The sequence below is a fragment of the Macaca fascicularis genome, chromosome 13 (assembly GCF_037993035.2).
Source record: "Macaca fascicularis isolate 582-1 chromosome 13, T2T-MFA8v1.1".
Taxonomy (NCBI): Eukaryota; Metazoa; Chordata; class Mammalia; order Primates; family Cercopithecidae; genus Macaca; species Macaca fascicularis.
Window position 1 is genome coordinate 2,832,826 of NC_088387.1, and position 23,180 is coordinate 2,856,005.

At 50.7% G+C, this 23,180-nt stretch overlaps 1 protein-coding gene across 3 annotated transcripts in view; it reads left to right on the forward strand.

The window, feature by feature from the left end:
* The window catches only part of CNGA3 (cyclic nucleotide gated channel subunit alpha 3), an 86,596-nt gene that overhangs the window by 59,789 nt on the left and 3,627 nt on the right, over positions 1-23,180 (forward strand). The window contains exons 3-7 of one of the 3 annotated variants that reach the window (XM_005575033.5): positions 6,526-6,639; positions 9,000-9,179; positions 12,208-12,261; positions 18,773-18,889; positions 19,990-20,096. In XM_005575033.5, the coding sequence (XP_005575090.3) occupies positions 6,526-6,639; positions 9,000-9,179; positions 12,208-12,261; positions 18,773-18,889; positions 19,990-20,096 (572 nt within the window). The remainder of the gene's footprint in view (positions 1-6,525; positions 6,640-8,999; positions 9,180-12,207; positions 12,262-18,772; positions 18,890-19,989; positions 20,097-23,180) is intronic. The other 2 variants (XM_045368787.3, XM_045368788.3) reach the window with 2 other exon arrangements.

Consider the following 23,180-nt stretch of genomic DNA (forward strand, 5'->3'; position numbering starts at 1 on the left):
GCAAAGGAAGGAAGATCCCAGGGCATCCCAACAGATACTTATCTCCTCCAACCATTTAACTCTGTGCTGGGGTCCTAGGAAGTGTGATATAGCTTCAGAAGCATCAGAAAATTCCATCCTACTCAAATACCTTTATCCTAACTGGCCCTTTGTCAATGTCTGTGTCCTACCACTGGAGACTTAGTCCTCTAAATTAAGGCATTGCTCCTTATTTCAAAGAACAAAGAACGCTATTAGGACTGTATTCACTCTTGAAACATTTGTATGTTTTAATAGTTTATTTCCCATGTGTGAGCTAATAGAGCCCCTTGAAGAGGGCTTCAAAGAGAGTATCAAAAGAGGGCATCAGGGAGAAGGAGCCCAAGGATGGGGCACAGGATCCTGGGCCCAAGACCTTGGGTGAAGGACCAGAGGCTGTCAGGATCAGGAAGATTTTGAAGCAGAATGGAACTTTTCCTCTTTGCACCCCACTTGCCTGGAGTGGGGCATGACCCAAGCATCTCATGGAGCTTCCAGCTTCCCTAAGGCAGAGAAGGCAGTAATGGGATCTCAGTCCGGCTCCTTCCAGTGAGATATTCACTGGAGTAGGCACCCAGGAGAAGGCAGGCCTGGTCTGTAGGCTGCTGCGGCTCCTGCCCACAATGTCTGCTTGACTTGACAGCACTGCGGTCCTGCTGACTCACCCTGGCTCTGCTTTGGCCAGTGACCTCCACGCCCAGCTTGACCTGTGGCCTGTTCAAGAGGGCTTTCAAGGCCTCTTAGAAGACGATCATTTGCTAAATGAATTGCTAGCTTGTTAAGCCACGCTAATACCAGTCACCGGCCTCTGGCTTCTAGCAGACTCCCTGCAGGCTGACTCTGGAATGCACGTCGACAAGGGTCACAGCACGCTCTAGGGATCAGCCACATGGTCAGCGGCTCTGAACTGATGCCCTTCGACAATGCTATTTGTCGTCTGCATGGGTGAGAAAAGGTCTTCCCTTCTTCCTTTGCACTTTTGTGACCAGAATGATGGTTTAACAGCACAGGTTTTGGGTCAGACTGCCCAGGTTTGAACACTGGCTCTGCAACTGACCTGCTACAAAAAGTTGCTCAATGGCTCCAAGCCTCAGTTTTCTCATCTGTAATATGAATCGGTACTAGTGTTGCCTCCTAGGGCTGTGGGGAGGTTACAGCAGACATGAATGCAGAGGTCCCCGCACGTCCCCTGCTGTGTGGTTGAGTGCCCATTGACTCTCACTCCCGGTCTTGGAAATGATTACTTCTTCCTGTGGGCCTTCTCTGGTCTCTTCTCCTTGACCTCAGATAGCCCCATTTCCTGCCCGTGTCCAAGCCCTGCTGTCTCAGCCTGACCGCCAGCTGAGGCTTACTGAGCTCCACTCAGGCCTCAGCCCTACCCTTCGCATGGTAAATTGACAGATTAACACAGTATCCCATGGAAACACCACCGAGATTTCAAAATGAGAGACAGAAAGAGCGCTTCCTTCATGAGAGAGCTATGCTTCATCTTACAGAGGCAAGAGTGGCTTTAACCAGCCACAAATTTTCAGAATGTTCCTTGGAGTCACAAAGGAATGACAATGTGTGCTCAGGATGGGGTACAGTGGCCTCAGGGATGGAGGCTGGGCCCAGCCCCTCCCCGGCTTCCCAGCCCAGCCCCGCACCTGTCTATCCACCTGATTTGAACAAAGGACTCTGACACCTACCACGGAAAAAGTTTTAAGTTTCAAATCACTATTTTGGAACCAAGAGAAACGGTGTTTGGACAAGCCACACCTCTTTGTCTTGAAATTCCAGTCCTTTTGGAAAACTTTTGAGATAAATGATTGAGAACTGGGGTACATGAATGTTAATCACTCTTTGTCCTCAGTGATATCAAGAAGGCTGCACTGGGAAGCTCCGTGTGGGTGTGGCCCCTTGCTGACTGCCCCCAAGAGGAAGGCACAGCCAAGTCTCTGTCCCTTGAGACTTCCCTGCCCCAAAGTCTTTTCACCAAATTGGAGGCCCAGTTTTTAAGTTACTGGAATTATTTTTATAGTGGAACGTCATAAGGAAGAATGAAAACACTTCATTTGAATGAAAACATTTTACACCCTGAAAACACCAAAACTAAGTTTGAGTTTTTCTTTCCTACTTAGCTCTTCTTAGTTGGCTCAATTATTTAAGAGCTGTCCGGCAGATCTGTGAGGATAAGGCAACAGAAGCAGGCTATTCTCTGCTACGAAGAACTGCAGCTAGGACTGAGGGCACCTTAAATCCTGGATGCATCTCCTGGTGTAGCCGTTTTGAATGAGCTTTGGGGCGCAGGGGTCTGTGTCTGACAGAAGAGTGGTCTTCTCGTGTTACTCCCTGAGCGGAGCCCAAAGCAATTACCACCGAAGAAAACAATTTTCATCCCGCTTCTCCAGGACCGAAGACTTAAAACTGCATTGGCTTCAGTCCCCCACCACATGCGGTCAGCAGCAGAGGGTTACAATCATTCAAGTTCCTCAGGGCTTGAGAAGGGGGAAACTCAAGTGTCATATTCCCCATCCTTGTGCTGAAAGGCCACCTCTGTTTACTCTCACGTCCCCAAACCCATCTTGCTGGAAAACATCAGATGCTTCACCAAGTGCAAAGTTAATTTCCAGTTCCAGTTCTCGTGGGAGCTCCTGTCCTCGCCCAGTGACAAGAAACCTTCACCTTACCAACATTAATTCCTCTGTGCAAATAAACGTAGAACTTGAGCATTACAAGGTGAAAATTATGTTGTCTTTCAAAGCAGCTCTCTCCATTCTACTAGTTGTTCTTGTTCTTGACAACTACCAACGTCAGGGGGGCCTCTTCCTTGGAAAGTATCGTCCCCACGTGGGATCTTAGAATAGCCACCCACACGTGGGAGGGAAGCTCCAGGGTTGTCCTGGCCTGGTCTGTTCATTTTACAGAGACTGAGGTCCTGTCAAGCCACTGCCCCAGGCCCTTCCACCAGCCACAGGCAGGACAGAGCCTGGCCCCAAGACTCTCATTTCCCAGGGAGACTCTAGTTACCATTCTTGCATTAGTTGCCAAAGTATCTCCCTTTTTTTGGTACCTGTGTGTCCTTGGGGACTCCAAATGTCATTTCAGACATCAGTTCCTCTCCTCTCTTCCCACCTCCCCTCCATCTGCCTGGTAAAATCAGTTTCTGGGAGAAGTAATTAATGAGGTTTACTATGTAAACACCCCCAGGCATTTAACATAGGTAGAGCTCTGGAGCTAAAAGAAAGACATTGATCTAACAGAATTTCAGGCATTGAGAAGGAAGTGGGGCGGCCGGGCACAGTGGCTCAAGCCTGTAATCCCAGCACTTTGGGAGGCCGAGACGGGCGGATTATGAGGTCAGGAGATCGAGACCATCCTGGCTAACATGGTGAAACCCCATCTCTACTAAAAAATACAAAAAAACAAAAAACTAGCCAGGCGAGGTGGCAGGCACCTGTAGTCCCAGCTACTCGGGAGGTTGAGGCAGGAGAATGGCATAAACCCGGGAGGCGGAGCTTGCAATGAGCTGAGATCTGGTCACTGCACTCCAGCCTGGGCGACAGAGTGAGACTCCGTCTCAATGTCTCAAAAAAAAAAAAAAAAAAAAAAAAAGGAAGTGGGGCAAGGCATAGGGAAGAAATGGGCACCCCCATCAGGCCCCTGGAGCTTGCATCATGTAAGGCTCTCCCTGTTCTTCACGGACAGTTGTGCCTTTCTGGTCACTGAAATCCACATGAAATTGCCAACTTTCGCTTTATTTGCTTTGTGAAGATCAGGAAACTTAAGCCCAGAGAGAGTCAGTGACCAGTCAACAGAACACTCAGCCTGCAGGTGCTGGAGCAGAGACTCCAACCAGGACCTGACACCTTTCCACTCTGCCTCCTCCCCCTGAGTGGGCATCATAGATCCCGTCCACATGCAGCAGCTCTCACTGCTGCTGGTTGCAGGTCTGCTTTGCAATCCTGGGTGGGTTTTGCCCTCCTCACCCACCCACCAGCTCTGATGTCATCCAATTCCTTTGCCGCAAATGCAAATAAATCTGGTCTCAGGATGTGCCCTCATGCAATTAGCAGGAACCAGACTACGCTAAAACGCTGGGCCGACTGCTTGGTGCCTAGAGCTCCCTGAGGAGCTGCTGGTGGCAGCAGAACACCTCCATCCTTGGGATTGCCTCCAGATCTTCCAGGCACACAGGCTGTGACAGGGCCCCCGCCCAGCTGTCTGCTGCCACACCACCACCCCCATGCCATCTGCTCGAATCCAAGGACCTCTGCCACCTCCTCCTGCAACCAACCTAGGTGCATTGGAACATGCATCCCACCTTTATAGTATACAGAATATGAAGAGGGAAAGGGAATCGTAGCTTCTGGACTGCAGCAGGGCCTCTGACAGGGTCTTTCACGTGCACGCAAATGAGACGAGAGTGGGTTTCTTATGCGTATAAGGGGAGAATTCAATCAGATGGTTTGAAAATAAAGAGCCATGCCTATGGTGCAGCTGTATGGATTAGAGCAATGTCTCTAGTGGCACGCCACGGGGCGCAGTCCTCAGCCATCCTTTTAATTTCATTTTCATCTGTGCCATATATGAAAATATAGGGCAGCTTCATGGCATGGATGACAGCAGGTTTTGAAATGGGATGGAATAACATTGGAATCTCGGCTGTACCACCTGGCTGTGGGACCTCAGTGAAGTTGCCTAACATTTCTGAATTTCCATTTCCTCTCTCACAGGGTTGTTGTGTGGATGCAATGATAAAATGTACGTGGCTGGCATACAGTAAAGAGCCACTCAATGGCATGTAGTTTGTGTATTGTGTTTGTGAGTAGAATGGTGTTGGAAGGAAAGGTGAGTGTGTTCTCTGCATACCAAGGCTTCCAACACATCGAGAGACTCGGATCAATGGGAAGGTCCAGTACTTAATTCCAAAAAAATCAGTTGCACATGCACAAGCCGGGGTCCTCTGGCTGGCAGCAGCCCGTGTTACAGGACTGCTTTGGGTTTTCGCTGATGGTAGCTGGTGACCATCAAAAACCACCCAAAACACACAAAGCAACAAAGGGCTTCCCAGAGTGGGTTCCAGTCACAGCAGGGTGGCCTCAGTCTCCCTGCCCAGTCAAGCAAGACCCCAGGAACTTGTTCATGGGAGAAGGACCATGACAAGGAAGGGACTTGACCACAAGGAGGAATGGCTGGGTGAGCTGGGGGTTCTGGCCTGCAAACCCACAAGTCGCACAGGTTCTGGTCATTGAAGGTAGAAGATTAAGCTACCCGACTCCCTGTGGTTCCAGCAGAGACCATAGCCTCAATGTGGGGAGGCCGAGGGAGGGAAGAATCTGTGGGCAGGTGGGGCAGTCAAGAGACGGCCCAGACCGACCGGGGCATAGGAGTGAACTCCCTGCTGCTGGAGAAGGCAGGGAGGAATCTGTAGGAGAAGCAGCAGCCCGGCCACCGGGATTCAAGGACTCTGACTTCTAATCAATTACCAGGGAGAGACTGAAGCTTTTCCCTGGTGTTAATTCTTGCCTCCTTGTTAAGAAGGCTAATGAGGTTGGAACAGGTCACGTGATAGAATTAATTTGTCTTGCCTAGGCTCCTCAAGATTCATAGACTGAAGTGCAAATCCCTAGAGGCTAATGCCTGGCTGCCTTTTAATCAGGCTGATCAAACTTCAGCCCAAGGGGGTTTAAAAGAAAGGCAAATATTCCCAGACACATTCCTAGTTTTTTTCCAGGCAATTCAACCAGACTCCGCTGGTGTGACTGGTGCTTGTATGGAGTTTCGGGCACCTGTCCTTTCCGGGATCACACTTTCCACAATGGATTGCACAAGGGGGTCACCACACCTTACCTCTGCCTTGCAGGAGAGAGAGCCTAGTGTTTGGCAAAAGGGACTAGGGGAAGTGGAGTCCCATTTGAAAGCACTGTACAAATTATTTGAACTGCGTGTAGAGGGCTAGGCCAGTTCTGCGCAATATTCCAGGGCCTTCGTGTTAACCAGTGGGTTCCCAGGAAGGCTGCCAGACAAGCCCACAAACAACTGCCTAGGCAGTGTGGCTGCAGCACACGCAGTAGGAAGGGAGGCTCAGGAAGACCCCTAAGGAGCGGGTATTCAATCTGGCCTCAGAAGATGAAATTCAGTAGGCGAGAAGCGTTGGAACCAAAATCCTCGTTCTGGAGTCATTTTATGGAAGCAGCTGCTTTGGCTTGAAATGGCAAAGCCCCGGGACCTCTCCCCACCCAGTGCTTTGATGAGGGCCAGGCCATCATGTACTGCCACCTCCCCATCCCTTCACCTAGCCCTGGACAGTAGCTGCCTTCCTTGCTGTAAAGGAAAGGCCACGTTTATACCAAAAGCCAGAATCCATCTGCAGGAGGCAAAGGGAAGTGGGGAGCCCCTGGGATGAGGATCTCTGAGGGCGGCTTTCTCTGTTAAGCAGAACATCTGACCGTCTCACTCCTGGCTGTGTCCAGGAGGCGGATGGGCTTGAAATCAATCCCGCTTGCTGCATATCTGATTTCCTAGAGCCCACTCGCCAGGCGAGGAGACATCGTCAGCGCTGCAGCCGGGGATCACCGTGGAGACCAGAGGACTGGCTGAGTCCGGGCAGGGCTCCTTCACCGGCCAGGAGCTTGCCAGGTAACCGACCGGCTTCAGTCCCTACCTTGGCCTGGGGGACGCTGTGGCAGAAAGAAGGTAGTGACCTCTTCAGAAGAAGGGCTAGATGGGGGTGGAGCTGAAGATCTGGAAAAGAAAGGGTCAGGAACAGAGCAGCCTGAAAACTCTCAGTGAGTCATTTCCTCTTGGGTCAGCTGTTCTGAGTTCAGAAAAGTCTAAGGAAAACTGCCTTTATCTGAAATTGCTTAATGAAAACTGACACTGAGGTGCTTGCTCAGGTTTGGAAGATTTCAGAGCAAAAGCCAACCGGAGAAGGTGGTAAGAGAGCCAGCCGTGGGAAAGCTTGGATTCGGTGGACGCGGTGGTGTGCTGAGGGTGATGGCGATGAGGTCTGAAATAGCGCTGGCAGGGTCTCCCGAGTGCTCGTCTGGACCCCAGGGCAGGTGTCCCTGCAAAAGCATTTGTTTGCAAGATTAGTAAGACTCCAAGCTCTGCCTCCCTCTGATAACATCCGTACTCCAGCTTCAACAGCTGCCCCATCCTGAGGAAGTCATTTCGCCTTTTCAAGTCTCCTCTAAAAATGCATCTACCAGTGCCTACCCCACAGGTGGCTTGAAAGCTGCTTCAGAGCCAAGCACCGACTCACGGCAGGTGCCCGGCAAACACCAGGCTCATTATTTCCCTCCACCACGTGGTTTTTTCCAACGCCAGAGTTCTACATAGTCATATGTTCTACACTTTTTACTTCAGATTATCGCAAAAGAAATTCACGTTATCTATTTATTCTTCATGCTTTTCATTATGAAGGCTACTGCTCCACCGTTGTTTATTAACTAGTCCATTGTAGCTGGGCATGTAAGTGATGTTCAGTGTTCGCATTTTACTAATAAACAGCTGTCTTAAGGTTCTTTGTTCATAAAGGGAAAAAGAGAACACCTGTAAGTCAGCTCTGCAGGGCTGACACAGGGTGTGTTGTAAGCTAGCAACACAAGCTATCTCAGGGAAACAGAGCCCGTGGGGCTCGCAGAAGGGGACCTGAGGAGGTAGCCACCTTCCCCCTCCCATTTTCTCATGGAGTTTCATGGTCTTTGTGCTTCTTTCTGCATGTCCCCTCCGTTCTGGCTCTTTCTGTTCCCATATCAGCCGGCACAAGGCTGAAAACAGCCTTTCTCATGTGACCATGAGTTGAAACACCCAACCCCGTCTTCAAGTGGCTCTCAGTTCAGAGCCTGAGTGGCTCTCTGTGCATCCGTTGTCTGTCCTAGTCCCATTGTCTGAGGCTGGAGGAGGGAGTATGACCTTTGTTCCACCCTCTCGGCAGAGGAAGGGTGTGGGTGCAGGAATTATCTGCAGCAGAGAGGCTGGGCTGGGCAGATACCTCCAAATACGTCTGCGGCAGCAGCTGTAAGCATCTGCCTACTGGGATATTTTCTTAGTCAGTGTATTCCCTTAGGCTAAGGTCATAAGTGTGTGATTAGGGTCAAGGTATGTGACAATTCGTGGCTTAGTTCCAGGTTGTTCAGTACTGACTCTGGCTGGGGACACCCCGTCCAGGGGAGGGCACTGCAGATGCCAAATCAGGGATTTGGCAAATCAGGGAAACCAGAAGCTGAGAAACAGAATGGAGTCTCCGGGCCTGTCACCCACTGTTCCCCTCTGGCAGAGACACCAGCAGCAGCAGGCAGGGTGGAGGGAAGGCACCTCTCAGGCCCGTGGGACTCAGATGAGCTCTGGGGGCCGGTACTACGGTCGCAGGTGTTGTTACTGCAAGCTCCAGGCAGGGCCGGCTCCGGGAGGGGGCCCAGGGCAAGTTGCAGAGGAACCTCCCAGGCCTGGGGAGAAAACTCTAGTTTGTACAAGAACACACCAATAAGATAAAAGCTTGGAAAAGACTCCAGGCTGTGCCTGGATGCCTGTTCCTTTAAGCCTTGCTCTATCAGATCTCAGGAACTTCTAAATAAATAAATAAATAACCTTGCTCTCGATGTTGTCCTCGTTTGAAACCCGCATTGCTTTACTCTTCCTGTGCTTGGCAGTCATTACAAAGAGCTCTCCACTGGGCAAAAGGAGTGAGCTAATTGCCCGTTTGAAGGATCATGCCTTAGGCAGAGTCCAAGTGCTACAAGGACAAATGGTAATAGAGTGTCCCTTTCTGGGGAAGCCTGCCCCTGACTGCAGGCTGGAGGGAGAAGGGGATACACACTCCCCATGGGACGGAGATGAAAACGAAGACCACAGGGCCCCCAGCACCCACGCCCTGCCGGCCATCACTGCTTCTGCCCCACCCCTCGAGGCAGAGAGAGAGAGAGGGAAGGACTGGGGGTTGGAGGTGTGGGGGGCTTTTCCTCTCCGTCTGGCTCAGTGCCTGTGTCGCCTTCCAGGCTCTCGCGCCTCATCTTCTGGCTGCGCAGGTGGGCTGTCAGGCACGTGCACCACCACGACCAGGGACTGGACCCTTTTCCTGATCGTTCCCGTGGAGCTGAGCTTAAGGAGGTGTCCAGCCAAGAAAGCAATACCCAGGCAAACGTGGGCAGCCAGGAGCCAGCAGACAGAGGGAGAAGGTAAGGAGGGGAAAAGAAGACGGGGCCTCCTGTGCCTGCTGGGGCCAGGCAGGAAGCCTCTGCTTTGCTCCATCCTGTTTGGATGCAGCACAGGTGGCCTGGAACGTCATCCCTGTGAACTGTTCCTTGAAGAAAGTGTTTGCTCTTAGGGGAGCATTACATGCTCTAACAGCCTCTGCGGAGTCCAGGAGGCCTTGCAGGAGGAGAAAACCCTTGAACCACAGCCCCCAGCCTCATTTGACCACTCACCTCATCCTACACAGAACCCCCATTAGGGTCCCCTGGAAATCGTGTTCTCAGAAACTCATCAGGGGATGCTGGCCTTACCCATCTCTCTTCACCAAAGGACTCGCATCCTAGACTCACTATGACCCATCTTGCTCAAAAGTGGGGTCTTTTATAGCAGGAGCTTTGGGGGGTGTCTAAATGGTATCCACAATTTTATGTGTAGGCACGCATGCATTTTTCTGGGACGAGAGTCTACAGGTTGGTCAGAATTTTCAAGGGGAGCCATCTGTGTCCCAGATCAGGTTGAGAAATACCAGGTGGGGAAGGGGACAATGGTGGGAGCAGAGTGAGGTGGGGAGGGTGTTTGCTTTCTGGAGGGAAAATCTGCATAACTGGGGCCTCTGCGCACCATCGTGCATCGCCCCCACCCTAACTGGGAGATAAACCTGACTGGCACCCCCTTACACAGACACAGGGCTGCCGCCTCCCCTCCTGACTTGTTCGTGAGAAGTCTCCCCAGCAGGTGGTCTGCAGAGAGACCCCTGGGTCAGCACAGGTTGAATCAATTGTCACTGAACAGTAGAGCGTTTCTTTAGGACACTGGTCTGTCTGGAATGGAGGAGAGGTAAGACGTGGAGGGGAAGTTGACTTCCCCTCAGCCTCCCAAACAGGTGGATTCTCACCCAGAACCTATTTTCTAGGGGGTGGGAAAAGGGGATCAAATAAGCATGATGATTGCAGAATAGTCCCTATATAATTTGCTAGAGAAAAAGCTACCTGTTTGTATGTCAGTGAGGAGAAGATGGGTTCAGGTTTGGAGCTTCTCAAATGGGCATATGAGGGTCTCTGGGGCGTGAAGGTGATGAAGTCTCAGGGGGAAACCCAATGGATCTTTCCAGAACATCCATTTTCATTCCACATTTGTGTGGGGAGTGGCAGTGGGTATTTGTATGTCATAGATGATGCAGGGGACGGCAAAGAGCAAGGGCATTTTTAAGATGGAATGTGAGAGTTCAAGGCCACGTCTCACCAGTGACTGCTTTAGGAGACCCAGGGAAAGGTGTGAGAATCCCTGGCTGAGACGGGAAGGGCAGTTTTCACATGAGCTTGGACTGCAAACCCTTGGGTTTCCTGGGCTGTGGAAAGGAGGCTGGGGAAGGCCTGGGCACTGGCCCAGACAAGTGCAGGGAGGTCCCAGGTTCCCAGGACTAGGCATCCAGTACCCTTGGGGGACACCATAGACAGAAAGACAAGGAGACAGACAGATAAGAAAGAGGACAAAGTGGAGAAAGAGGATGAGGGAGGAGGGACACAAAGGTTTCTCAGCAAGCCAGCCAGACCGGTCTAATTCCTTTTGGACAAGCAAAGACTTCCTTATTTAAATTGACCAAATTACCTTCCTACATCCTTAGAGATGAATGTTAGACTCTGTCCGTTTCCGGATGGGACCAGACGAATGGAGCGTTGAGCTAGGACCACATCCAGGGCAGGCCCCGCCCACCTCACAGACACTTGTTGGATCACTCGCGGGCAGGGTCAGCATAGGCAGACGGACGCGATGGAGCGGATAGTGTCCGTCAACCAGCAAGGCTTCCTAGGGGTGAGGATTTTGAATTTTTCTGGAGGCAAAGTCTCCACGGCAAAGCCAAGTATATACAGAGACATGTCCTAGTTCTCCTGTGTGGGCTCGGCTTTGTGGGGTTACGGGCACAGAGGCGTGGTGAACACAGCCACTGCACCCCCACAGAGCTGAACCTTCCCTCCTTCACCATCCCACGGCCATTCCAGTTCCTGGGAGATTTTCAGATGAGCAGAACCAATCCAGAAATAAGCGGTTACGGCCATATCTTAGACGGGGAGAGGGAGATTTGGGCAGGAGGAGCTAAGGTCATCAAAATGGCATTTATTTGGCAGGACATCCAGCATCATGGAAGAGGTGTCCTGGGCGTCAGCGGGGGTGTCACCTGCCTCAAGCTCCAGTTCTCAAGGTCTCCTATGAGGGGTCTGCAGTGCCCTGCGAGACCGCCTGGCATTTTTAACCCAGCCATGTTGAAAGTGGGTTCTGGCGGTCAGAGATAATACCTTTTGCTATAGAACATCGTGAAGTACTGCAAAATTCAACTTTAAATAAATATCCAGTTTGTGCAAAACCAGCCCTTACCTTCAACCAGATTCTCACACAGACCAGGGGTGTCAGGCCCTGGAGTTGTAAGATTTGGGGAGGTAGGAGAGGACAGGAGAAGGATAAGCTGAAAACAGCGACGATCCTGCCTATGCTCAGTTACTCGTCCTGCTAATTGGAAGAGGCCTTTGCAGCTGAGGGAGCAAGTTGCTGTGGCTGCTGCTGCAGGCTGCGTCCATCCCGGGGCAGAAGGTGAAAGACCTCCTCCACCCAAGAGGCAGGGAAGCGCTGAGGGCAGAGGCCACGTGGGGTCCATTTCTGTGCCCCTCTCAGTGCCCGGCACGTGGCCCCATCCAGGGTAGAAAGGAAGGAAACTGAGTGGAATTTGAGGCAGGGAAGCTGGAAGGAGTCAAATGGCTGAATCTTCATTTCTTCAGAAGCCTCAGTTTAGCCATGTTCACCCTCCCTTCCCCCAAGTCTTTTATCTGAGCTAACCAATCACAAAGCATTTTGGCCTTGACAATACCACCCCGTATTCTTCAAGCTGTGAGTGCAAAGGCTGGAAGCAGTGGGATGGGGTGGGGGTTGGGGGGGGGGCCATGGTAATCCCCTGGGGAAATGGCCCCAAGGACTGGAAACCAAGTTCAGACCCTTGATATTCTCTCTACTTCCCCGCAGTGCCTGGCCCCTGGCCAAACGCAACACTAACACCAGCAACAACACGGAGGAGGAGTAAGTACCCACACGCCCTGCAGAGCCCTTCCCAAGCCTGGTGCCCTCCACCCCATAGAAGCCCCAGCTTGGCCTCTCTCCTTGGTGCTCCAGCTCCCCACTCCCAGAACACCAGTAGAATATTTTAGAATCCCGTTCCTTTCGTTGGAACTCCATCCCTGAGGACAGAAGTGGGGGAGGGATGAGATCTGTGTGACTTCTTGGGGAAGTCGTCTGATCTCTTTGGCTCTCATTTTTCTCATCTATAAAGCAAAGGAATTGGATCAGATAAATGCTTTAAGCTGTAGCATCTATACCCCGATATACCTGAGGGTGCAGAACCGGAGCTCCTTGACAGAGCAGTGGAGATTCTCCTTAATGATGAAAAGGCATTTTCTTATTCTACAGCCTCAGGCTCTTGAGTGCCAGTGAAATGTCCTTGTTTGTTGTTGTTGTTTTGTTTTGTTTTTTGTTTTTTGTTTTTGAGATGGAGTCTCGCTCTGTCGCCCAGGCTGGAGTGCAGTGGCGCGATCTCAGCTCACTGCAAGCTCCGCCTCCCGGGTTCACGCCATTCTCCTGCCTCAGTCTCCCGAGTAGCTGGGACTACGGGCACCTGGCCACCGTGCCCGGCTAGTTGTTTTGTATTTTTAGTAGAAACGGGGTTTCACCGTGTTAGCCAGGATGGTTTCGATTTCCTGACCTCGTGATCTGCCCGCCTCAGCCTCCCAAAGTACTGGGATTACAGGCGTGAGCCACCATGCCTGGCCTGAAATGCTCTTGTTTTAAGGTCAATTTGGGCCAATTTTGGGGGGGTAATCAGAGCAGTGGAAAAAGGCAATTTAAATATGTCCAGAGAATAGCCTCTTGAAAGGGTGACCTGCTGTAATTCCTTTTTCCGTCACCAGATACTAAGGTGGCAGATTAGGGACAGAGTGGCACTATTGGGGAGGGGGAGTCTCACTTGGAGATCAGGGAAAAAATATCAGTGTCAGTGAGAAATGCTGATTTCGTGACTTCCAACTGACAGAGAAATGTGTCAAGGGTTTTTCTTGCTATTTCTCTCTTTGTTCCTCAGATAGAACTTTTTTCTATTTTCTCCATGAAGGAAGCATGTCTTTTGTTTGCATAAATCTGGACATCAAATCCAGAGACCAAATACCATCCATAAAGAAAAATGAGATGATTTTCTCTACAAAGCAATAGCTATAGTGATCTGTGTTAGACTTAAAGCCAAACCTGACACTAAACACCCTTGCAGCCCAGTCTTTCAGGCAGGGAGAGGCTACAGATACTGAAACCATGGACAGAGGTCCTGGGGGTTTCTCGACATCTTTGTCCTGGGGCTGGGGTGTGGGCAAGGATGTGGGTGGATAGCATGGGCTGCACCCAGCTCTTCAATCTTTCAATAAATGGGCTCACTTCACGGGTCCACTTCGAAGCCAAGGACCAAGGGACAAAACTGGAAACTGTCCCAAAATGAGGACAACTGGCACACACGAAAATTATTTATGAACACCTTCCCTGACTCTTCCACTCCGTTTTTGTCATTTTCATATGGTCTCTTTAGTCCTGAATAATTTTCCCTCCCCCATCAAACTGTTCCCAGCCAAAACCAGCAGCATTTTGCAGCTCTGTGTAGGGTTCTTTTGGGGCAGTGCTGGGTGGATTTGGGGATGTAGCCAATGGTGCTGGGTCTTTCCTAGGCCCTCGGCAGTTTGGTAGCCAGAGGACAGGTGAAGGCCCGTAATCAAGGGCCACAAATCTTGCACAAGGCAAGCTGAGTCCGGTCTGGTTAAACTGCAGGGCAAAGCTCACCCAATAAGCTTGAGGGCAGCGCCGTCTGCTGGTGACTTGACGTTAAGACTCCAGTGGCTGAAAAGAGACCAGGGTTCACATCACCCTGGAGGACAGAGGTGTAACTTTCCTTGCTCTTTTCATTTAATGATTTTAATCACCTTTTATTCTAATTCACTTTATTGAAATACTCTTGCTGAAAACTTGGAAAGCAAGAAAAGCACACAGGGGCATACACACACAAAAATCGCACTTCATGCTAACCGTGGAATTCCACTCTCAGAGATAGCCCCACTTAACATGTTGACAAATACACTTCCAACTTCTTCCTAAGCATATATATTGAATAAAGAGATCGATACAATATGTTTTATATATACATATAGTTGTTAAGAGCATCTGTTTCCCAACTCAGTTGCCTCAGAGCTTTGTGACCTTGGACGGGTGTATTAGTCCATTCTCACATTGCTATAAAGAAACGCCTGAGACTCGGTAATTTATCAGAAAAGTGGTTTAATTGGCTTGAGGTACTGCACGCTGTGCAGGAAGCAGAGCAGCTTCTGCTTCTGGGGAGGCCTCAGGAAGCTTTCAATCATGGCGAAGGCAAAGCGGGAGCAAGGAGTCCTACACAGCAGGAGCAGAAGGAAGGTGGGGTAGGTGCTTTAAACAACCAGATCTCAAGAGAACTCACTCACTATCTCAAGCAAAGCACCAAGGGGTTGGTGCTAAACCCTGAGACATCCACCACCATGCCAGGAACACAGATTCAAACCATATAAGCCGGTTACCTAACTTCTCTGTGTGTCTGTTTCCTGGCTTATGAAATGAGGATTGTAATAGTGTCTTATTACAGGGTGGGAGTGAAGACTAAATGTGTTACTCTGTAAAGTGCTCAGAACAGTGCCTGATACATAGTAAGTGCTCAATAAATATTGGCTTGTGTGGTAGGCAGAACAATCTCCCTCAAAAGATGTCTACCATCCTAATCCTTAGAACCTGTAAACAGGTTACCTTACATGGCAAAGGGGACTTTGTAAATGTGATTAAATTCAAGGTCCTTGAGATAGGTAACGATTTGACTCGGCTGTATCCCCACCCAAATCTCATCATGGGAATTGTAGCTCCTCTAATTCCCATGTGTGGTGGGACAGATCTGGTGGGAGGTAATTGAATCGTGGGGGCAGGTCTTCCCCATGCTGTGAATAAGTCTCACGAGATCTGATGGTTTTATAAAGGGGGGTTCCCCTGCACAGACTCTTTGCCTGCCACCACAAAAGATGTGACTTTGCTCCTCATCTGCCTTCCGCCATGATTGTGAGGCCTCCTGAGCCATGTGGAACTGTGAGTCCAAACCTCTTTCCTTTATAAATTACCCACTCTTGGGTATGTCTTTATTAGCAGCATGAGAATAGACTAACACAGGTAGGTTATCCTGGATTATCAGGGTGGGCCCAATGTAATCACATGAGTCCTTAAAAGCAGAAGAGTGGGTCGGAAAAAGTAAATGGAAGAAGAAGAGAGTCACAGTGTGAGGGAGACTCGACCCATCGCTGCTGGCTTTGAAGATGGAGGAAAGGGACTGGAGCTAAGGAAGCCACAGCCTCGAGAGGTGCAGCCAGCAGGGAAACAGGGACCTCAGCCCCACAATCGCAAGAAGCTGGATTCTGTTCAAGATCCAAATGAGCAGGAATCAGAGCCCCGCTAGAGCCTCTGGGGGATGGCAGCCCTGTCAACACCTTGATTTTAGTCTGGTGAGAGCCACAGCAGACTTCTGACCTACAGATCTGCAAGATAAGACATTTATGTTGCGTCACTTTGCAGTAATTTGTTCTGGCAGAAATAGAGAACTGATCCAGCTATTATGATAAACTCTTTGTAGTCTGCTTTTTAACTTAGAGCTGTTTGCCCATGTCTTCTGAAACAGCGTTTTAAATGGCCACATAGAATTCACCATTGAGGATGGGCCTGTACTGTGGTGTGATTCGGTGGCTCTCCCTTTTTGACTGTCATGAATAATGGCGGTGATTATTTTTCCACACGCATTGCACACAGCCTCGATTATTTCCATAGGAAGTGTTAGGTAATTGTGGATGGATCTTTTTCAATGAGTGTTTAATTAGCAGAATTTATCTCTCAACCCATGCCTTCCTTCAGAGTGTGGAAGAGAGAAATCAGAGGGACCCAAAGGGGACTCCAGGCCTTGTCCCTTCTGCAACCTTTGTTTCCTCAACTATTCAATGGGGCATCACTGCCTGCCTTGAAGAAATGTTACATGTATTCATTAGATAACTTTATAAGAGTTCCTAGCCCTTAAAAGACACCCAGTAAAGAAGAGGGAGCAGTGTAAAGTCATATGTTGAAGAAAACCCTGCGCTCACAGGACTGTCCTGCGGACACTGCCGGAACCACCTCGCAACCAAGCAAAGTCTGAAGGCGTGTCTGAACCCGGCCACATTTGCCAGCCTGCAACGACATGTGTTTGCCACTACACGTGTCACAGACCCGCCTCTTCGAATTTTGGTTCCCTTTTGCTCACTGGCTTTCTCATTAAGGCCCAGGTTTTCATCGGATCCAGAGACAGGTTTCAAGAACAACGGGCAGGCCCCACCCTTCCATTCAGAACAGAGAGCCTGGAGTGGGATTTCCAAAACTCCCAGTAACTTTCCCAACCTCCATGTGTGGGTTCGGGTCTCTGTCCTCCTACCTCAAAACGTCTCCAGTCTCTGGCTGTTTGTGACTTCCCAGGAGCTCACGAAAATAGATCAGAAATTGTAGAACATTTGACTGAGCCATTAATTTCTCAGTGTATGCTCAATGGGGTGGTTTACCTCGTGCTTCAGGAATAATAATAGCAAATCAATAACCCCATTCCGTCCCAAAGCGCCGGAAGTACCCACTTGCCACGCCCCCTCCCCACGACGCCGCACGCCACGCCCTCTCTCCACGGCGTCGCACGCCACGCCCTCTCTCCACGGCGTCGCACACCATGTCGTTTCTCCACTACGCTGCATGCCACGCCCTCTCCACGGCGCCGCACGCCATGCCGTTTCTCCACTACGCTGCATGCCACGCCCTCTCTCCATGAGCCGCACGCCACGCCCCCCTCCACGACACCGCACGCCGCGCCCGCTCTCCACGACGACGCACGCCACGTCCCCTCTCCACGACGGCGCACGCCACGTCCCCTCTCCACGATGTCGCACGCCGCGCCCTCTCTCCACTACGCCGTACGCCGCGCTCTCTTTCCGTCACTCCGCAGCCTGCCCTTTCCACTTGGTAATGTCGTTGATATATGAAGACTGCTCAGTGTCCCTCGGCGTCATCCAGCAACAAGGCAGAAAAGAAGGAAGAGAAAAAAAGAAGAGAGAAAAAACTACCTAAAACAAGAAGAGGAAGTACTGAAGGAAGCTGCCTCTAAGGACCGGGTGCCATGGTCCCAGCAGGCCTGACCCCACCTCCCCGCAGGGCTCCAGGGCTGGGTGTCTTGGAGCAACGCTATCAGGGGACCTTAGCGTCGGCCCTGGAGGGGAGGCGGTGCTTGGAGCTGAGGAAAAGTCGGCCCCAGGCTGCAGACCATGCCTCCTGAGACCATGTGAAGCCCCCATCTTGCGGAAAGAATCCTCTCCGAGCTCTGAGAACTCAAGGCGGGCTTACAAGTAAAGAGAGTTGCTCGTCTGCAGCCTCAGGTGGGCAGCCGGGGTCTGTCCCTGTGAGCCTGCTCATGTGACCCCCCCACTCGAAGCATTTCGTTTGCCCTCACAAGTGGGCTACACAGGGTAGGCTGAGGGTTTCTCTGGGGAACTGGAAGATACAATGTTCACAAACTTTCACCCAGATTCAGTGGTGATGAGAGCTGTTGGGAACGTCCAAAAGCCCCGTCGGTGAGTGACCTCGCACCCCAGCATCCCGGTGAAGGCAGGAAGTCCCTGGGGTCTCCGATGGGGCACGGGAGCACTCTGCAAGCCTAGGCCAGCGTGGGTCACATGGGATGGCAGAGGGGACACATGGACCCAACGAAAAGGAAGTCTCCAGTACAGCCTGTAAACTTGAATCTGCGGGAAAGTCTAAGAATAAAAGCTAAGCCCTCTAAGCTATGTTTTTCATTCAGTGCGGGCCCACATAACAGGTTATTCCCAGGCTTTTGATGGAGAGGCGCGATGCAAGCCCTTGGAAATCAGCCTTTACCACGTCCGCACAAACACAGTGAGGGGGGTGGAGAGGGTTCTCCAGGGAATACTGTGGGGCTTCCCAACTCTATCCAGAGAGGAGCTGCCTCAGAACTAGCCAGGCAATGCTTAAATGCACATTCCCAGGCCCAGCCCTGGAAGAGATGAGTGGGCCCCGGGAATCAGCATTTTCTGGAAGTTCCCCAGACTTCAGCAGACCTCTGTGACATTGCCATGCTGCATTTTCATTCTCAGCATCCTGAAGGGTGTGGATGTTGCCATGGGCACATGGGAATGTCATCACCATGACCTTATAGTCAACTGTGACTTCCTGGGACTGAACTGGGAGAAAAGGACCTCTGGAGTCTACCCAACCTCCCGGCCTGTCTTCCCCTACAGGGACTCTCCCTGTGACTCCCTTGATAACTAAGAGGACCCTGTTGTGGACAGCCACATCTTGGGCTTCAGCCTAAAATGGCCGTAGGGTCTCTAAGGGAATCTAGGTCTCTCAAACCCTCCAAAGCTACAGTCTTGAAACACAGTGCGCTGTTTGTGTGTGTGTGGGTTTCCAGGAAGAAGACGAAGAAGAAGGATGCGATCGTGGTGGACCCCTCCAGCAACCTGTACTACCGCTGGCTGACCGCCATCGCCCTGCCTGTCTTTTATAACTGGTGTCTGCTTATTTGCAGGTGAGCAGCAGGGGGTGGGAGATACAGCGGAAAGGAGGGAACCAGACACCAGGCCAAGGAGGCAGAGCTCCAACTCTCACTCGGGAGGCCTGAGGCCTGGACCCCTCACGGCCACCACTTAGTTCTTGTGCCTCAGTTTCTCCCTTTAAAAATAGAAGGTTCCCCAAGAAGACCATCAGGGTGCTCTGAAGCATGGGTGGAGAACTGAGCTTAAGGTGGACAGTCAGGGTTCCGGCACTGTGGGGTCCCCTCAAGTGAGTTGTACGAGGAGGATGCAGGGGCGTTTGCTTCTCTTTGGAGGGATAAGTGGGTGGTTCTGAATGTGTTGCAGGGTAGGGAGGCAGGGACAAGCTGCTACTTTTTTTTTTTTTTTTTTTTTGTTGAGACACAGTCTTACTCTGTCACCCAGGCTGGAGTTCAGTGGCGCAATCTCAGCTAACTGCAACCTCCGCCTCCCGGGTTAAAGCGATTCTCCTGCGTCAGCCTCCCGAGTAGCTGTGACTACATACATGAGCCACCACGCCCGGCTAATACATATATGTGTGTATATATATATGGCAGGAGGCTTTGGGGTGCTGAGCAAACTGCAGGGGGGCGGCAGGGGCAGGCTGCTGTGTCTGTGAGGCTAGGAGAAGAGCTGGGGGTGCTGCCTGTGTGGGAAACAGCAGAAAGATGGAGAAGGTAGAAAATATTTACTGCCTGTTCCATTATTAATCTCTCAGACATTCTCTTATTTTTTGTTGAAATTTGACCCCAGAAAGGGCAGGTCCGTAGCCCCTTTACGTGACTCTGCCAGTGAGGCCTGGAAAACAGTACCTCCTAGGATCTTGTAGCTCTCTGCTGAGACGCAATGGGGCCGCTCTTTGGGGTCAGTCTTAGCTCTTCTCAGGAGTTCTGTGACTGTGGGACAGAAAAGCTTCTCAGAGACAGTGGTGCCTCATCGGAAGCTGGGGTGATTATGGTGAGGTAGTGACACCGCAGGCAGGGCCATTCCCAGATGACATGATCCAGCGTCTTCAGCACAGAGCCGGTGCCCACACACGGGTGGCCCATGCTCCAGTAACACGCACAGCCATCCATCTCCCAATTGGCGTCTTTAGGGCCTGCTTCGATGAGCTGCAGTCAGAGTACCTGATGCTGTGGCTGCTCCTGGACTACTCGGCAGATGTCCTGTATGCCTTGGATGCGCTCGTGCGAGCTCGGACAGGTGAGTGTGCCCCAGGCCTGGGGAGGGGACCATGGCGCCCACAGGCATGTTCCGGGAGACCCAGCACAGTGGATGGGACATTGCCGACCTTTGACCATGAGAGACCAGGCAGGTCTGGGGACCTACGACCATGAGGGTAGGTGGTGCGGCCTCAAGCCCCTCTACACGGAACCCTTGGACGGGACACTGAGCAGAAGCCAGGACACCTAAGCTCTGGGCTCTGCCCTTCCAACAAGCTGTGTAACCTTGAGCAAGTCAGGCTGTCTCTCTGGGCCTTCTTTTTGTCACCTCTGAAATAAGCAGGCTGGGCCAGGCGCAGTGGCTCACGTCTGTAATCTCAGGACTTTGGGAGGCCAAGGTGGGCAGATTACTGGAGGTCGGGAGTTCAAGACCAGCCTGGCCAGCATGGTGAAACTCCATCTCTACTAAAAATACAAAAAATTAGCTGGGCCTGCTGGCATGTGCCTGTAATCCCAGCTACTTGAGAGGCTGAGGCAGGAGAATCGCTTGAACTCCGGGAGGTAGAGGTTGCAGTGAGTGGAGATCATGCCACTGCACTCCAACCCAGGCGACACAGCAACACTCTGTCAAAAAAAAAAAAAAAAAAGAAATAAGCAGGCCAAACTGCAATCTCGAAGGACCTCTCCAGCTCTCACTACTCGACCCTGGGGTGAGCAGGAAGGAGAGCTCAGGCAATCTTGGAGTTTCTCTTCTCAGACAGTCAGAGGATCCAGGACATGTTACTCCGTGGCTTTCAGAGGAGTTTTAACATGTGGAGAATGAAAATCTGAAATAGGGCCCTGGTGAATGAGGACTTCCTTCAAATCATCTCTGGTTGGGGATGGGAAAGGATACTCACCCCTCACATTTCTTAGGTGCTGAACTGTGTGCGCTTGGGACGTCTTTTTCTAATCTGCACAAAGACATTGCCTAAGCTGGTAGAGGCCCTGTTTCCAAGATTTTTGAACTAAAAACTGTGCCAGGCCAGGCATGGGTGCAGGCACCTGTAATCGCAGCACTCTGAGAGGCCAAGACAGAAGGGTCATTTGAGGCCAGGTGTTCCAGACTAGCCAGGGCAACATAGCAAGACCTTGTCTCTACAAAAAGAAAAAATTGGCTGGGCGTGCTGGTGTGTGCCTCAGGAGGCTGAGGTGAGAGGATTGCTTGAGTCCAGGAGGTCAAGACTAAAGGGAGTCATGGCCTCGGGTTACAGAACAAGACCTTGTCTCAAAAAATAAAATAAAATGAAATAAATAAAATAAAATAAAATAAATAAGCTATGCTATGCTATAGCTGTTGATGCAAAGACCAGCAGATCACAGTAGCCAACCTCTGTGTGGCTCCATGTACAAAATATTTCAAGCGTGTCTGGCATCTTCATTAGAACCACTGCATGAGACAAGAAGCACGGGCATGATCACCTCCCATCTTGCTGATTTAGAAACCAATGTGAGAGACACCAAGTGACTTGTCCATAGTCCACAGTCACTGCCCAGCCATGCCAGACTGGTCCACCGTTTGCTTCCACACTGATGCCTAGCAGCATAACTTAGAAGACCTCGGATACACAGGCTGAGGCTTGCATGGGTGACCTAGCCAGCCCTGGCCATCTGCTCCCCTACTGCAGTCATGTTAAACTCCATAGACACACGAGCTCTGTAAGTGGCCCATTGGGCTGATGTTCCCTGATCTCAGCCCAGCTTCAGTGGGATGAGACACCCTGACTCAGACATTAACCCTATGCCTTCTTGTGCTTGGGTAGTATCCTAAGCAACTCAAGATTCAGCAGGAAGCTGGGAGAGAGGGAGGCACAGGAATCACACCCCAAGGAAAACATCATTAGAATTGTGAGAAGACATCTTAAAGAAGTGGGGAGGAGGCTGGAGGCACAGGAGGCTACGTAATGATCGAGGCCCTCAGTAACTCATGTATAACAAATAATGCTAAGAAGAACTGGGGGCTGGGAAGCAGGGTGTTCTTCGTTGTGACGGCACACTAGATTTTCAGATTGAGCAGAGTGGGATGTCCTACCCCAGTCTAGCCTCAGTGGCCTGGACCCGCAGCCCTAGCATCACCTGGAACTTGCTGGACTTGCCCCCAACTTCCAGGAGCCAACTCTGGGTTGCAGGCTGGCACTCTGCATTTCACACAGCCCTCGGGGAAATACTGATGCTCACCACAACTTTAAAAGGACTAATTCTATCATTCTCTCTACTTTTGTGCATGTTTGAAAATGTAAAAAACAAAAAGAATGTGGGTCATGGCCTCCTTAATTGATTTCACCCATTATAATGCCCCTGGCTCTAGGTGTCCACCCCATCTCCAGACCAGTCAGATTCTTTGGGGGTGGGTCCCGAACTTCATATGTTTTTAAAGCCCCTTGGGTAACAGTCACGTGCAACCAAGGACAGCTGTGTTCCTGCGAGGTGTTTTCAAAAGGCAGGTTGTGCCCCATTGCTGACTGGTGAAATCAGTTTGGGAGGCCATGGCCTGTGTGTTTTTAATTTTTATTATTAATATTTTCAAATGTATGCAAAAGCAGAGAGAATAGTGTTATGAATCCCCATGTACCCCCACCCAGCTCCAGCTGTTATCAACATTCTGCCCATCTTGTTTCATCTGCTCCTTTTCTTGTTTCATCCACCCTTTTCTTGTTTCATTTTCCTGTTTTTGTTTTTGCTTTTTTGTTTCCTCCACCCTTTTCTTGTTTCATTTTCCTGTTTTTGTTTTTGCTTTTTTGTTTCATCCACCCTTTTCTTGTTTCATTTTCCTGTTTTTGTTTTTGCTTTTTTGTTTCTTCCACCCTTTTCTTGGCTGGTGTAAGCAAACCCCAGGCAGTAAGCACTTTAGTGTTTTGAATAGAAAATAGAATATCTCGGGAAGTCAAACTCACTGTGCCAAAGGGAAGAGTTACGCTTGGGAACTGAGTCATGCAAAAGCTGCCTTCCTTTTCTTCCCAAACAGATAGCTGTAATTTCACATGCTTATTTTATCTTATGTAAAATGTAGTTTGCATAATGTACTTTTCCTCCTCTCCCCTCTTTTCACATGTAGATTCACTGAGTGCTAATCAAAGCCTCACAA